The sequence below is a fragment of the Heptranchias perlo genome, chromosome 18, assembly GCF_035084215.1.
Source record: "Heptranchias perlo isolate sHepPer1 chromosome 18, sHepPer1.hap1, whole genome shotgun sequence".
NCBI lineage: Eukaryota > Metazoa > Chordata > Chondrichthyes > Hexanchiformes > Hexanchidae > Heptranchias > Heptranchias perlo.
In genome coordinates, this window is record NC_090342.1 from 30,853,734 (window position 1) to 30,866,477 (window position 12,744).

The 12,744-nt window shown below is 44.2% G+C and overlaps 1 protein-coding gene across 2 annotated transcripts in view; it reads left to right on the plus strand.

Annotated features, from left to right (window-relative positions):
- ada2a (adenosine deaminase 2a) overlaps positions 1 to 12,744 on the plus strand; it is a 61,157-nt gene that overhangs the window by 12,318 nt on the left and 36,095 nt on the right. For both annotated transcript variants that reach the window (XM_067999630.1, XM_067999629.1), the window contains one exon: positions 4,445 to 4,667. In XM_067999630.1, coding sequence (XP_067855731.1) covers positions 4,445 to 4,667 — 223 coding nt within the window. The remainder of the gene's footprint in view (positions 1 to 4,444; positions 4,668 to 12,744) is intronic.

A 12,744-nucleotide genomic window follows, 5' to 3' on the forward strand; every position in this document is an offset into this window, starting at 1 on the left:
AAACTGTGCCCTAGTATGAATCGTCAGCTTTAGAAGGGAAGGGGGAAATCCGTAGACAGGTCACATGACCATACAAAGTTTGATGCATCTATACATACTCTTGTGTTTTAAACAAGTAAAACAAACACTTTGTAACTGCCCAGCAGTATAGTGAATAGCTCCAGTATTTACGCATGTGAAATTGATTGAGCCGTGCAAAGCATCACAGCAAAAATCATAACTAAAAATATTTAAATATAAAAAAGGCAAACACAATCCTTAGTTTTGTATCTATAGGCATAGGATACAAAAATAAGACAGTAATGTTGAACTTGTACAAGACCTTAGGCTACAGTTGGTGTTTTGTGTACCATTTTAGACACCTCATTGTAGGAAGAATGTAAAAGCAATGGAGAAATTATAGTATAAATTCTTCAAGATCATGAAGGCTTATAATGAGATACTTAGTGATAGATTGTTTCTAGTGACTGTCTTAAATTTGTGCCCTCTCATTACCAATCACAAGAATTAATGAGGAGGTTAGAAAAAAATTCTTTACACAGATGACTATAATGGGGAATTCTTCACACAAACAGTTGTTGAAGCAGAGTTCATAAGTTCTTTTAAAAGCCAATTAGATAGCTGCTTGAATTAAAGGATATGAGGAACGACTAGGAGAGTGTAATTAGACTAGGTGGTTCTTGTGGAGAGAAACACCTGTGCAGACTTGATAGGCCGAATAGCTTATTTCTGTGCTGTAACAGTCTATATATTTCTATAAAATATCAAACTTTATATAACAAAAATGTTTCAGATGATGTTTGAAATTTATTTGGAGAATACAGTGTCTTCCCTTTCCTTTTTAGACACTAATGTTTTTTCCTACGATGTTTCCTTCTTCCTCTTCTGAAAGTGCTAATGTGTTACCAGAGCATGCTTCCTGGAGTATCTGACTGCAGCTCTCTGCTCTAGTATCTTGCCCAAGTGGCCATTTATGATGTGTGATCCTATATAGTGGGTGTTGGTAGGCTATTTGACACTGGTGGCATAATATCGAAGACTAGTCCTGTCCTCACCTAATGCCCAAGCATGTACACTTTAAAGCAACAGTCATTGGATAAGGATCAGGATTGAGAACGAGAACCTTGGCTGAATTTTCCCTACCTTAGCCAAGTGATGGTGTCCCAGCCAAGATCAGCTACCCCAGCACAGGCCAGGGATCAAACCAGGGAATCGTTCTGGTTTGTATGGCTCAGTATCACACTGGGAGGGGTATTTACACATTGAACTGTCCAAGTCAGTAAGGATTAGAATCTATCTATATTCAGTATCTATCAATTCCAATGTTCTGCAAAAAATGTAAATTAGGAACAGGAGTAGGCCATTCAGCCCCTCGAGCCTGTTATCCTAACTCCATCCACCCATCTTGGCTCCATATACTTTAATACCCATGGCTAGCAAAAATCTATTGATCTCAGATTTAAAATTATTAATTGAACCAGCATCTACTGCATTTTTTGGGAAAGAATTCCACACTTCTATCACCCTTTGCATGAAGAAGTGTTTCCTAACTTTTCTCTCCTGAATGGCCTGGCTCTGATTTTAAGGTTATGTCCCATTGTCTTAGACTGCCCCACCAATGGAAAAAATTCTCTCTATCTACCTTATCAATTCCTTTCAAAATCCGAAAAACCTCTATCAAATCACCCGTTAATCTGCTATATTCCAGTGAATATAAGCCTAGTTTATGTAATCTCTCATAATCTAACTCTTGGAGCCCTGATAACATTCTGGTGAATCTGCGCTGCACCCCTTCCAAGGCCAGTATATCCTTTCTACGGTGCGGTGCCCAGAACTGTACTCAGTACTCCAGGTGTGGACTAACTAGGGCTTTGTATAGCTGTAGCAAAACTTCCTCCCCTTTATATTCTAGCCCACTAGTTATAAAGGCTAATATTCCATTAGTCTTTTTGATTATTTTTTGAATCTGACTACTATATTTTAGTGATCTGTGTACATGGACCCCTAAATCTCTGGACCTCCACTGTTCCAGCTTTTCACCATTCAAAAAATACTCTGATCTATCCTTTTATGGTCTAAAATATGTGACCTCACACTTGCTGGCTTTGAAATCCATCTGCCACAGTTTTGCCCACTCACATAATCTATCAATGTCTCTGTAATTTTATGCTGCTGTCTACAATACTTACTATGCCAGCAATCTGTGTCATCGGTAAACTTGGATATATGACTCTCTATTGTGTTAACTAAGTCATTAATATAGTGAATAGTTGAGGGCCCAGCACAGACCCTCGTGGGACACCACTAGTCACTTCCTTCCAATTTTGAGTACATACCCATTATCCCTACTCTTCTCTTCTACCGCCTAACCAGGTCAATAATTTGCCTTCAATTCCCTGAGCTTTAATTTTAGATAACAGTCTCTTATGTGGAACCTTATCGAATGGCTTCAGGAAGTCCATATAAACTACATCCATAGACATCCCCATGTCTACTAGTTTGGTTACTTCCTCAAAAAATTCAATTCAATTCATTTGACATGACCTACCCTTTACAAATCTTTGGCTCTCTCTAATCAGCTCAAATTTATGTAAATGCTCAGTCACCCTGTCCTTAATTATAGATTCTAATAACTTCCCCACAACAGATGTTGGACTAATAGGTCCAGCATTTCCTGGTTTCTCCCTCTCACCTTTCTTAAATAATGGAGTTACATTTGCAATCTTCCAATCTAAAGGGACAATTCTTGAATAGAGAGAGTTTTGGAAGATTATGGCTAAAGCATTTGCAATTTTCTCATCTACTTCCTTTAAAACCCTGGGGTGGAAACCATCAGGTCTTGGGGATTTGTCAGTTTTTGGTGCCATTATTTTTTTCTAATACTGTTTTCTTGCTTATGTTAACTTTAATGAGTTCCAGTCCTTGATTAGTTATTAATTTCACTGAAATGTCAGGTATATTATCCTCTTCCTCTACTATGAAGACTGACACAAGGTAATTATTCAACAAATCTTACATTTCCTTATTTTCATTTGCAGTATTACCCGCATCTATTTTTAAAGGGCCCACATTACCCTTGACTAACCTTTTTCTTCTAATACAATTGCAAAAACTTTCTGCGTTAATCTTGATATCCCTCACAAGTTTCTTTTCATTTTCCCTTTTTGGAGCTTTTGCTATCTTTTTTGTTTTCCTATGCTTTTCCTTTTTTGTCTTCATTTGCTGTTCTTTTTATCTCTCCCAGCCCTCTGGATCTACACTATTTGCACTTTTGTAAGCTCTTTCCTTTGGTTTCATGTTATCTCTCACCTCTTTTTGTCGACATTGGCTGTTTTATTTGGTAAGTAGTGCTCTTGCCCCACAGGGGTACATACTGGTCCTGTATTAGGCTAAATTTTTATTTGAATATCTCCCACTGTTAATCTGTAGTTTTACCCGATAACTGTTTTGACCAGTTTGCTGTCGTCATTCTCTGTCTCATTCCGTTAAAATTAGCCATACCAAAATCTAGAATCTTAGTAACTGTCAGGTTTCTCCTGTTCAAACCTAACATTGAATTCGATCAAGTTACTGAGACCAAGCAGCAACTCGTGAAGCTTTCCGCTCTTACTGTGCTTAAACCCTTTGGATAAAGTTACACATGCAAGACTACTTGAAATAGTTTCTTGAGTTCAAGCTGGTTCCAACCAGCTTGCAAACTTCCAACTCCGTGATATTTCAAGGACATCTTCATTTCTGAAATAATTACTTGCATTTTTAAAAAGTATCAATATACTTATCTCATTCCTTAGTATATTTGAAATGAAACAGAATAAATGAAAAGTTTGTGATAACCCAAAGCTTCTGGTAGCCTAAAGCAGCTCCTGAATCCCCAGCAAATTTGGCTCCACTTCACACCATCAGCACTTGACCGAGTCTTCACTCGGCTGATTTTCCTGAAGTTAGAAGCTTGCCTTGGGTATGTCTTATTATTTTCCAATCAGGCTACTTGATTGAGTGTCCAATAATGGCGAGGAAGACCTGACATGGCTAGTTATCTCTTCTTACATTCTCCCTTTTAAAAAAAAAATGATTCTAAAGTACAGCATCACTTCTTTCGGCCAAGACAATTCGTTGGTTCAGGTTGAGGATTTCTCCCAAAGTACCTCTTGTACTATTTTTGTATTGCCCAGCAGAAGAAGTGATTATAGTGAGGCAGGCGGTGCCTGTCTTTTCCTTCCCATTTCCTCAGGATCCTGTTGAATCATATCTCAACCCAACCAGATCTGAGAGACTTGAGTGTTAGGTAGCCTAGAGAGCCTGCCCTGCAATCAGTGGATTGTGAAGCAAGCATCATTGCCTAGCAACCATGTTTAATATCAAAACCTTTAGTTTATTTCTATGTAATGATTGGTTTAGACTTTGAACTGTTTATTAAAATGGTATTGGGTTTATTTTTCTTCAGGTGCTGGTTTACATCTCCACGATTATGCCTTATTGAGCGTGGATTGGCTAGTGAAGAATGCCACTTATCTTCCTAATTGTTACATTTGCTTCATGCCTTTGGGAGGCATCAGGTTCAATTATTTTCTCCGAAGCCCACAGAAAAAATTGGCAAACTGCTCAGAATGGGTTTTGCTGGAGAAGCATAGACATCAACTTCAAAATGTCACAGAATTTGATAACAGGTACACATTGATACATATATATCAATTGTAAATTGAAATATTTAACTTACTGAGTTATATTTTTTCCCAATTCTCCCTAGCTCTCCAGAAGGAGCTGATTTGTGCTGGAATATGTTTCTATGGATATGGGTATTCTTTCAGCACCTCACCCAAGTGACCATTTTTTCATGTGTGAGCCTTGGCAGTGTTTGCATGCTATTCAACTGTGCAGCATTTTTTTTTATTCGTTCATGGGATGTGGGCGTCGCTGGCGAGGCCAGCATTTATTGCCCATCCCTAATTGCCCTTGAGAAGGTGGTGGTGAGCCACCTTCTTGAACCGCTGCAGTCCGTGTGGTGAAGGTTCTCCCACAGTGCTGTTAGGAAGGGAGTTCCAGGATTTTGACCCAGCGACGATGAAGGAACGGCGATATATTTCCAAGTCGGGATGGTGTGTGACTTGGAGGGGAACATGAAGGTGGTATTGTTCCCATGTACCTGCTGCTCTTGTCCTTCTAGGTGGTAGAGGTGGCGGGTTTGGGAGGTGCTGTCGAAGAAGCCATGGCGAGTTGCTGCAGTGCATCCTGTGGATGGTACACACTGCAGCCACAGTGCGCAGGTGGTGAAGGGAGTGAATGTTTAGGGTGGTGGATGGGGTGCCAATCAAGCAGGCTGCTTTGTCCTAGATGGTGTCGAGCTTCTTGAGTGTTGTTGGAGCTGCACTCATCCAGGCAAGTGGAGAGTATTCCATCACACTCCTGACTTGTGCCTTGTCGATGGTGGCAAGGCTTTGGGGAGTCAGGAGGTCAGTCTAGTAGTCTAGGCCAAATCTGTCCTCATCCAGTGTTTGTGCACTTTTCAGCATAGGTCACTGGGCTAGTGATCAGGGCCCCAATATTAACGGGGAGGCGGGATGGCAATGGGGTGGCGATCAGGCACCTGGGTAACCCGCCCAATCAAATCTGTCCATTCCCCACGCAATCGCAGGTCAATTGGAGCCACTTAACGTGGCTTCCGGGTTTGCCATCCGATAGCTGCGCAGCAGACAGACTGCGCACCCGCATCACAGGCTGTCAGCTGGAGGAGCGCTACTTAAAGGGGCCGTCCTCCAATGGCTGCTCCTGGAGCAAACACCCACACACCACAATGGAGCAGTACAGGGGCAAGGCTTCTCCAAGGTTCAGCTATGCCTCACTCCAGGTGCTACTGGATGGGGTGAGGAGGAGGGGGGATGTCTTCTACCTGGTGGATGGGCGGAAGTGGCCTGCCTCTGCCACCAAGAAGGCCTAGCTTGAGGTGGCAGAGGAGGTCACCAACAGCAACAACATCTCCCACACCTGGATCCAGTGCAGGAAGTGCTTCAATGACCTAACTAGGTCAGCCAAAGTGAGTACACTTACTCATTCTCCGACATACTTTCTTCCACATCACAGCCCTCACTCCCCAACTCATTCTGCACTGCCAACACTACTCTATCACATCACTCCTCACATCTACTGAAAGCTCATCGTCAACTTAACTGCACTTCCTCAGCACTTCCTCACCTTCCCATTACTCACCCCACCACTACCACTCAATCCAATCCTCATACAATGTCATGGCTCTGTCTCATACTCTCCCTCTGATGCATCTCGTTCACAGTCAGCCGCATCCAAACCAATGCATTCATCGGTTGGTCACACAACATCACTCACTCACGCGTCTGTACTTCCTCCCCTTATAGGAGGAGAGCCCAGAATGCACGGGAGAGGGCGAGGACTGGAGGGGAGCCACAACAAATCATCATCCTCACAGACATGGAGCAGGAGAAGTGGCGCTCAGCCGAACCCTGGAGTGCCTGTCCATTGGGGACGCCGAAATTGGCACCCGACAAACGTCAGATGACAGAACTTTAACGTTCAGCACACACAATATGAATTGATGTTAACATGCCTTGCCATCTTCAGCACCTCAGTATGCTCATCGCAACAGGACACATCTGTGATCATGCTTAATATTGCCTCTGTTCTCTTACAGGGCCTTCAGTGACCGCTGTGACGGCAGAGGGCGATTCCTCAGAGGACCTGCCAGCCTCTGAGGGTGCACCGTCACATCTCAGCGAGCTATCCACCAGAGCAGATACTGACACCTCGGTACGTCCTAGTCCACGCAGTTAGTTGTGTTGGCACCTGGTGAGTTACCACACACATGAGCACGAGCAGACATTGGTGGCAGGGGCAGCTGTGGAGAGTCCGTGTCGGTGGGAGCACTCCTTTCCAGGCTTTGCTCAGCTGGACACAGATGCTGAACCATGGGGGCCATCCTTTAAAAGGAGAATGATCGGGGGACAGCAGCACATTTGCGAGGTGCTGGAACAGGTGCCACGTGCACTCTCCACAATTACACAGAGGGTGGAGGATCCATCTTCTGCATGAGTGGAATGGTGTCACAAGGACGTGATCAACTCCCTGAGATACAGTTACGGGTAAGTGCGGGAATGTCTGTGATGGGGAGAAGTCTATCCTCCATTGAGCTTCAAGCACGGCTCACAAATGAGTCCATTCATGTCCTGACAACGGCCGTTTGGACTCTCAGTGAACAACGTTCTGCCGCCTTAAACAGGCAGGCAGATACGCTAGCACTGGCCTTACAAGATTTCATACATGTCCTCCAAACCGTTGTCCAGCAGAGTGGTAGGAGTGGTGTGGGCCTGGCCTAGGGGAGGGATGATGGCAAAAGGGGACGTGGAAATGGGGACACCGCTCAAAGCGCTCCCATGTCTCACCCATTGCTCCCCTCTCAACCAGCACCCACAACGCTGCCTCCTCTCCAGGTGGCCGAGTCTGCCTCTGGTGCAGGTGGAGCAGTCTTTAGAGGGGCCCTCACGGGCACCAAAACCCAGAGGGCGTAGGCCCAAAGCATCTAATCGTTCAGGGCATGAACAAGAGAAACCTACCACTACCTCTGCTACAGCCACAGGAGATGCACCACGAAGAAGTAGTCGGAAGAGAAAGGCGAAGGTTTTGTAAGCATGAAGGGTATGCACAAGGGTGTTTGATGGTTGATCATGTTTTTTATTTATATTAGCTTTTTGTTAAACTCACATTAAATATTATTATTGTCACCACTACTGCCACGTCTTGGCCATTCTTGACTGGCTTCTGTAATAGGGCCCTTTCATTAGATTCACCTTGAACGGCGACACTTGATGCCACCCATTGGGTCACTCTACATTGGGTGTATGTGTAGTTGCAGGCCTGTTTTATGCAGGGAGAGCAGGGTGGGCTGGTGTGGGTGCTGCTTTATCCAGGTGGTATGAGAACTGGACTCTGCACACTGTCCAATGTTAGGAGAACCGTTCACATATCTGTGACTCCCTGGCCTCACGAGCAGACACTAGTGGCATGGGCAGCTGTGGAGAGTCCGCGTCAGTGGGAGCACTTCTCTCCAAGCTCTGCTCAGCTGGACGCAGGTGCTGAACCATGAGGGCCATGCTGTAAAAGGATTCCCGCACTTACCTGTGACTGTGTATCAGGGAGTTGATCGCGTCCCTGTGACTTTATCTCAGAGATGCCCTCACATCCCTCTGCCTCCATTCCACTCATGCAGGAGATGGACTCTTCCCTCCTCTGCACGATTGTGGAGACTGCACGTGGCACCTGTTCCAGCACCTCGCAAATGTGCTGCTGTCCCCCGACTGTTCTCCTTTTAAAGGATGGCCCCCACGGTTCAGCATCTGCGTCCAGCTGAGCAGAGCCTGGAGAGGAGTGCTCCCACTGACGCGGACTCTCCACAGCTGCCCCTGCCCCCAGTATCTGCTCGTGCACACATGTGTGATAACTCACAAGGTGCCAACCCAACTACTGCAGACTAGGACCCGCCGAGTTGTGAGTATCTGCGCTGGTGGATGGCTCGCTCATATGTGACGGTGCACCCTCAGAAGCTGGCAGGTCCTCTGAGGAATCACCCTCTGCCATCACAGCGGTTGCTGAAGGCCCTGTAAGTGAACACAGGCAATATTAAGCATGATCACAGATGTGTCCTGTTGCGATGAGCATACTGAGGTGCTGAAGATGGCAAGGCATGTTAGCATCAATTCATATTGTGTGCGCTGAATGTTACAGTTCTGTCACCAGACGTTTGTTGGGTGCCAGTTTCGGCGTCCCCAATGGACAGGCACTCGATGGGTCGGCTGAGCAACGGCGCCTCCTGCTCCGTGTCTGTGAGGACGACGATTTGTTGCGGCTCCCCTCCGGCCCTCGCCTTCTCCCGTGCACTCTGGGCTCTCCTCCTATAAGGAGAAAGTGATGGTGACGTGGTTAAACGATGAATGCAATTGGTTTGGGTGCGGCTGACCGTGAAGGAGATGCATCAGAGGGTAAGTATGAGACAGAGCCCTGACGTTGTATGAGGATTGGTTTGAGTGGTAGTGGTGGGGTGAGTAATGGGAAGGTGAGGAAGTGCTGGTAAGTTGAGGATGAGCCTTAAGTGGGTGTGAGGAGTGATGTGATAGAGTAGTGTTGGCAATGGAGAATGAGTTGGGGGGTGGGGGTGGTGATGTGGAAGACGAAATGTAGGAGAATGAGTAAGTGTACTCACTTTGGCTGACCTAGTTAGGTCATTGAAGCGCTTCAGGCACTGGACCCAGGTGCAGAAGATGTTGTTGCTGCTGACCTCCTCTGCCACCTCGAGCCAGGCCTTCTTGGTGGCAGAGGCAGACCACTTCCTCCCGTCCGCTGGGTAGAAGACATCCCTCCTCCTCCTCACCCCATCCAGTAGCACCTGGAGTGAGGCATCGCTGAATCTTGGAGCAGCCTTGCCCCTGTGCTGCTCCACTGTGGTGTGTGTGTGTTCCAGGAGCAGCCATTGGAGGACTGCCCCTTTAAATACAGCTCCTCCGCCTGACAGCCTGTGATACGGGTGCGCAGTCCGCCCGCTGCGCAGCTTTCGGATGGCAAACCCGGAAGCCACATTAAGTGGCTCCAATTGACTCGCGATCGTGTGGGAAACGGACATGAAGTGCTATTTCACTAAATTAAAGGTGATCGATAAATGAACTAAAAATTTATATAAGACCGTATAATGTTCACAGAATGTCTCATTTAATTACTTTTAAAATACAGTCATTGTCGTTATGTCGGCAAACATGGCAGCCAATTGCATGCAGCACGGTCCTGCCAACAACAGTTGAAATAAAGGACCAGTTAACCTGTATTTTTGGTCGTGGTAGTTGACAGAGGCTTGGAATGTTGGCCAGGGCACCAAGAGAGCTCCCTGCTCTTTGAATCATGTCATGGGATCTTTTACATCCTCTTGAACAGGCAGGTGGCCCTTGGTTTTAATGCCTTAACTGAAAGATGGCACCTCCCCTTTAGTATTGCACTAGAGTATCAGTTTTGATTATGTGTGCAAATCCTGGATTCAAGCCACTATTGAAAGTTGCCATTTTTGAATAGGTTGAAGCTCCCCTGGAGCTAGAAGGTGTTCCATCAAGTCCTATTTAAAACAGAATGACAGTCATCATCTTACCAATTAGCTTCATGCTTTCTGGTTCAATAGGGTTACTGGTAACGTATTCTGAGTCAGCAGCTGAATGTAGGCAAAAGATTATCTCGTCTAGTTTAGGGACCTGAAACACTATACAGTTATTGTAAAAGTGAAGTCACCTTTAATTATATGTTGTTTTTAATAATTCAGGGCCAATAATTACATTATTCATCCATCAGATAGCACAAAATGCACTCTGTTAGATTAAAATGTTACATGCATGTACAGAGTTTATTTCTGTACTGCTGTGGGGAATGAGCAGTTCATTTTGGTTGCTGAAGGCAGAATAAAAAGCACTGTGACGTGGAACTTTTAAAAGTTTCTAACTATTATAAATTCATAGCCTGAAGCTCTTATCATTAATTTACCTATTGAGGTGTTGTGATATATCACTGGACTTTCAGATCAGAGGGGTTCTGGTTCGGTTCCTGGTTTCTGCTGAAATAACTGGTCTCTGCTGGAGCAGCAGTGGGAGTTGGATGTTACAATTGGCCTCTGTTCCCAAGGTAGGGAGAGAAAAAAAATTAAACAATGCTGATCATTATCTGGTGTCTCTTGCCAGTAGTGTGTGGATGTCGGCTGAGGACGGTATTAGGGTTGACGACGATGGCGCCAACAGTCAAATAATCCCAGCAACCTGGGCGGGGGTGTTGGGTGAAAGAAAAATCAACATGGCCATTTTGAATTACTTCTCCTTCCGAGTCATCAGAGAGCACCATTAAACGCTGTTCTGTAAGAGATTCATGAGCCCTTTCCAGTCGGCGTGGCAGAGAAAAATAGCAAAGAAAAATCTCAAAATTAATAATGAAACCTCTGAAGTTATAATGTGTGTATGTAAATAAAAGCAGACAAAGGATTTGTAAATCCACTTTAATCTCTTCTCCCGAAAATCAGAGGGAATCATCAAAGAGAGGGTGGCAGCTGTACATGTTATCTATATTTTAGGTGTGGTTCACTGTATTTTAAATTGTAATTATGTTAGATGGAACCCATCCATAGCTATAATAACCCAGGAAGCCATAGATTAAACAAGTTCAGCTGCACAAGAGGACTACAACCGTTGCTTTGAACAGAATATCAAGGTTTAGCTTGAATCAAAGTAAACAGAATCAAGTTAAAAGAATTGGAAATGTTCACCTGAGGGCTCAACCAGTTAAAGCAGTGAGTAGCTGATTCCAGCAGATCAGGAAGACCCAGGTTGAATCCCCACTCTGTTGAGTTGGTCAATCTCAGCAGGGATGGCACTTGAGCACTACAATTGGCCTTAGTGACCCCGATCTTCATCAGATTCCACCTGATCATTATCCAGGGATCTTTGCTGGAAATGTGCATGTGTGGACATTGGGTGAGAACAGAATTTGGATTTGCTGTGATGTCTCATGATTTGGGCTTACTCTAGATGTCTTTCCTCATGCCCAATGCAAAAAGTCTACTTCCATTGGCCATTCCTCACTCCCCATGGACTAAGACATGAGCTTATGCACAAAGTAATCTGGTGCATTGTCCCTCAGCTAAACATAAACCTTTTTATTGTTACTAGCTAGCATGTAGGAATTCCATAACATCTCTCATCACTTCAGAAAACAGACAATATCAGCTGTGCCAGACAATTTTTATAAAAGCCAAACTATCAAAAGACATTTATTCACAAATATGGTATTTAGAACAATAAGCAGTAAAAATGAGATATTAAATTCCTAAGCACCTATAAACACAAACAACAAATTGTATTTATATAGCACCTTTTAATGTAGGAAATTGTCCTAAGGTGTTCCCAGAGGTCTCCAGAAAAGGGAACATCAAGCCAAAGAAGGTAAGATTAGGAGGAGTGACCAAAGTTTGATCAAAGAGATGGGACTGTAAAATGTAAAGTTCACTGAACTGAATTTAACATAATTGCTTTTATTTCTACCCTGCTCAAAATCCCAGTTGTGAATCAGAACAATGGGCTGATCTAAGTGACTGACAGATGTCAGAAATCACCTTTTGGGAGGAACTACAATAGCACAACAATCTGTTTAAAACATTCTTTGGATTGTAGACGTGCATTTTGCTGTCATTTGCAGTAATATTGAGGAAGTTCCTTTGTCAGAACAGGGCAGTTCGCCTCATCACAAAAACAGATGATCTGGTCATTATCTCATTGCTGTTTGTGGGACCTTGCTGTGTGTGAATTGGCTGTTGCGTTTACTGCATTACAACAGTGACTACACTTCAAAAGTACTTTGTTGGTTGTAAAGCGCTTTGTAATGTCCTGAGGCCATGAAAGACACTATATAAATGCAAGTTCTTTCTTTTTCTATATGTCCTCCAGGATTGAATAGGCAGCCACAGTCACACATGAAAAATTGCTACTTGAGTGAGGTACTGAAAGGTAATCAGGGGCCGAGAACTGGGTATCAAAAGGAATCAACACCTTCCGGAGAGAGGGGAGGACAGAAAATTGGTGAAAAAAGTATTGATAAAAAATTGTAATAAAGAAGAATATGTTTAACTTGGAGTGACTAGAGACTGATTGTGATTAGAACTTCCTCAATATTACTGCAAATGACGACAAAACGCATGTCTATAAA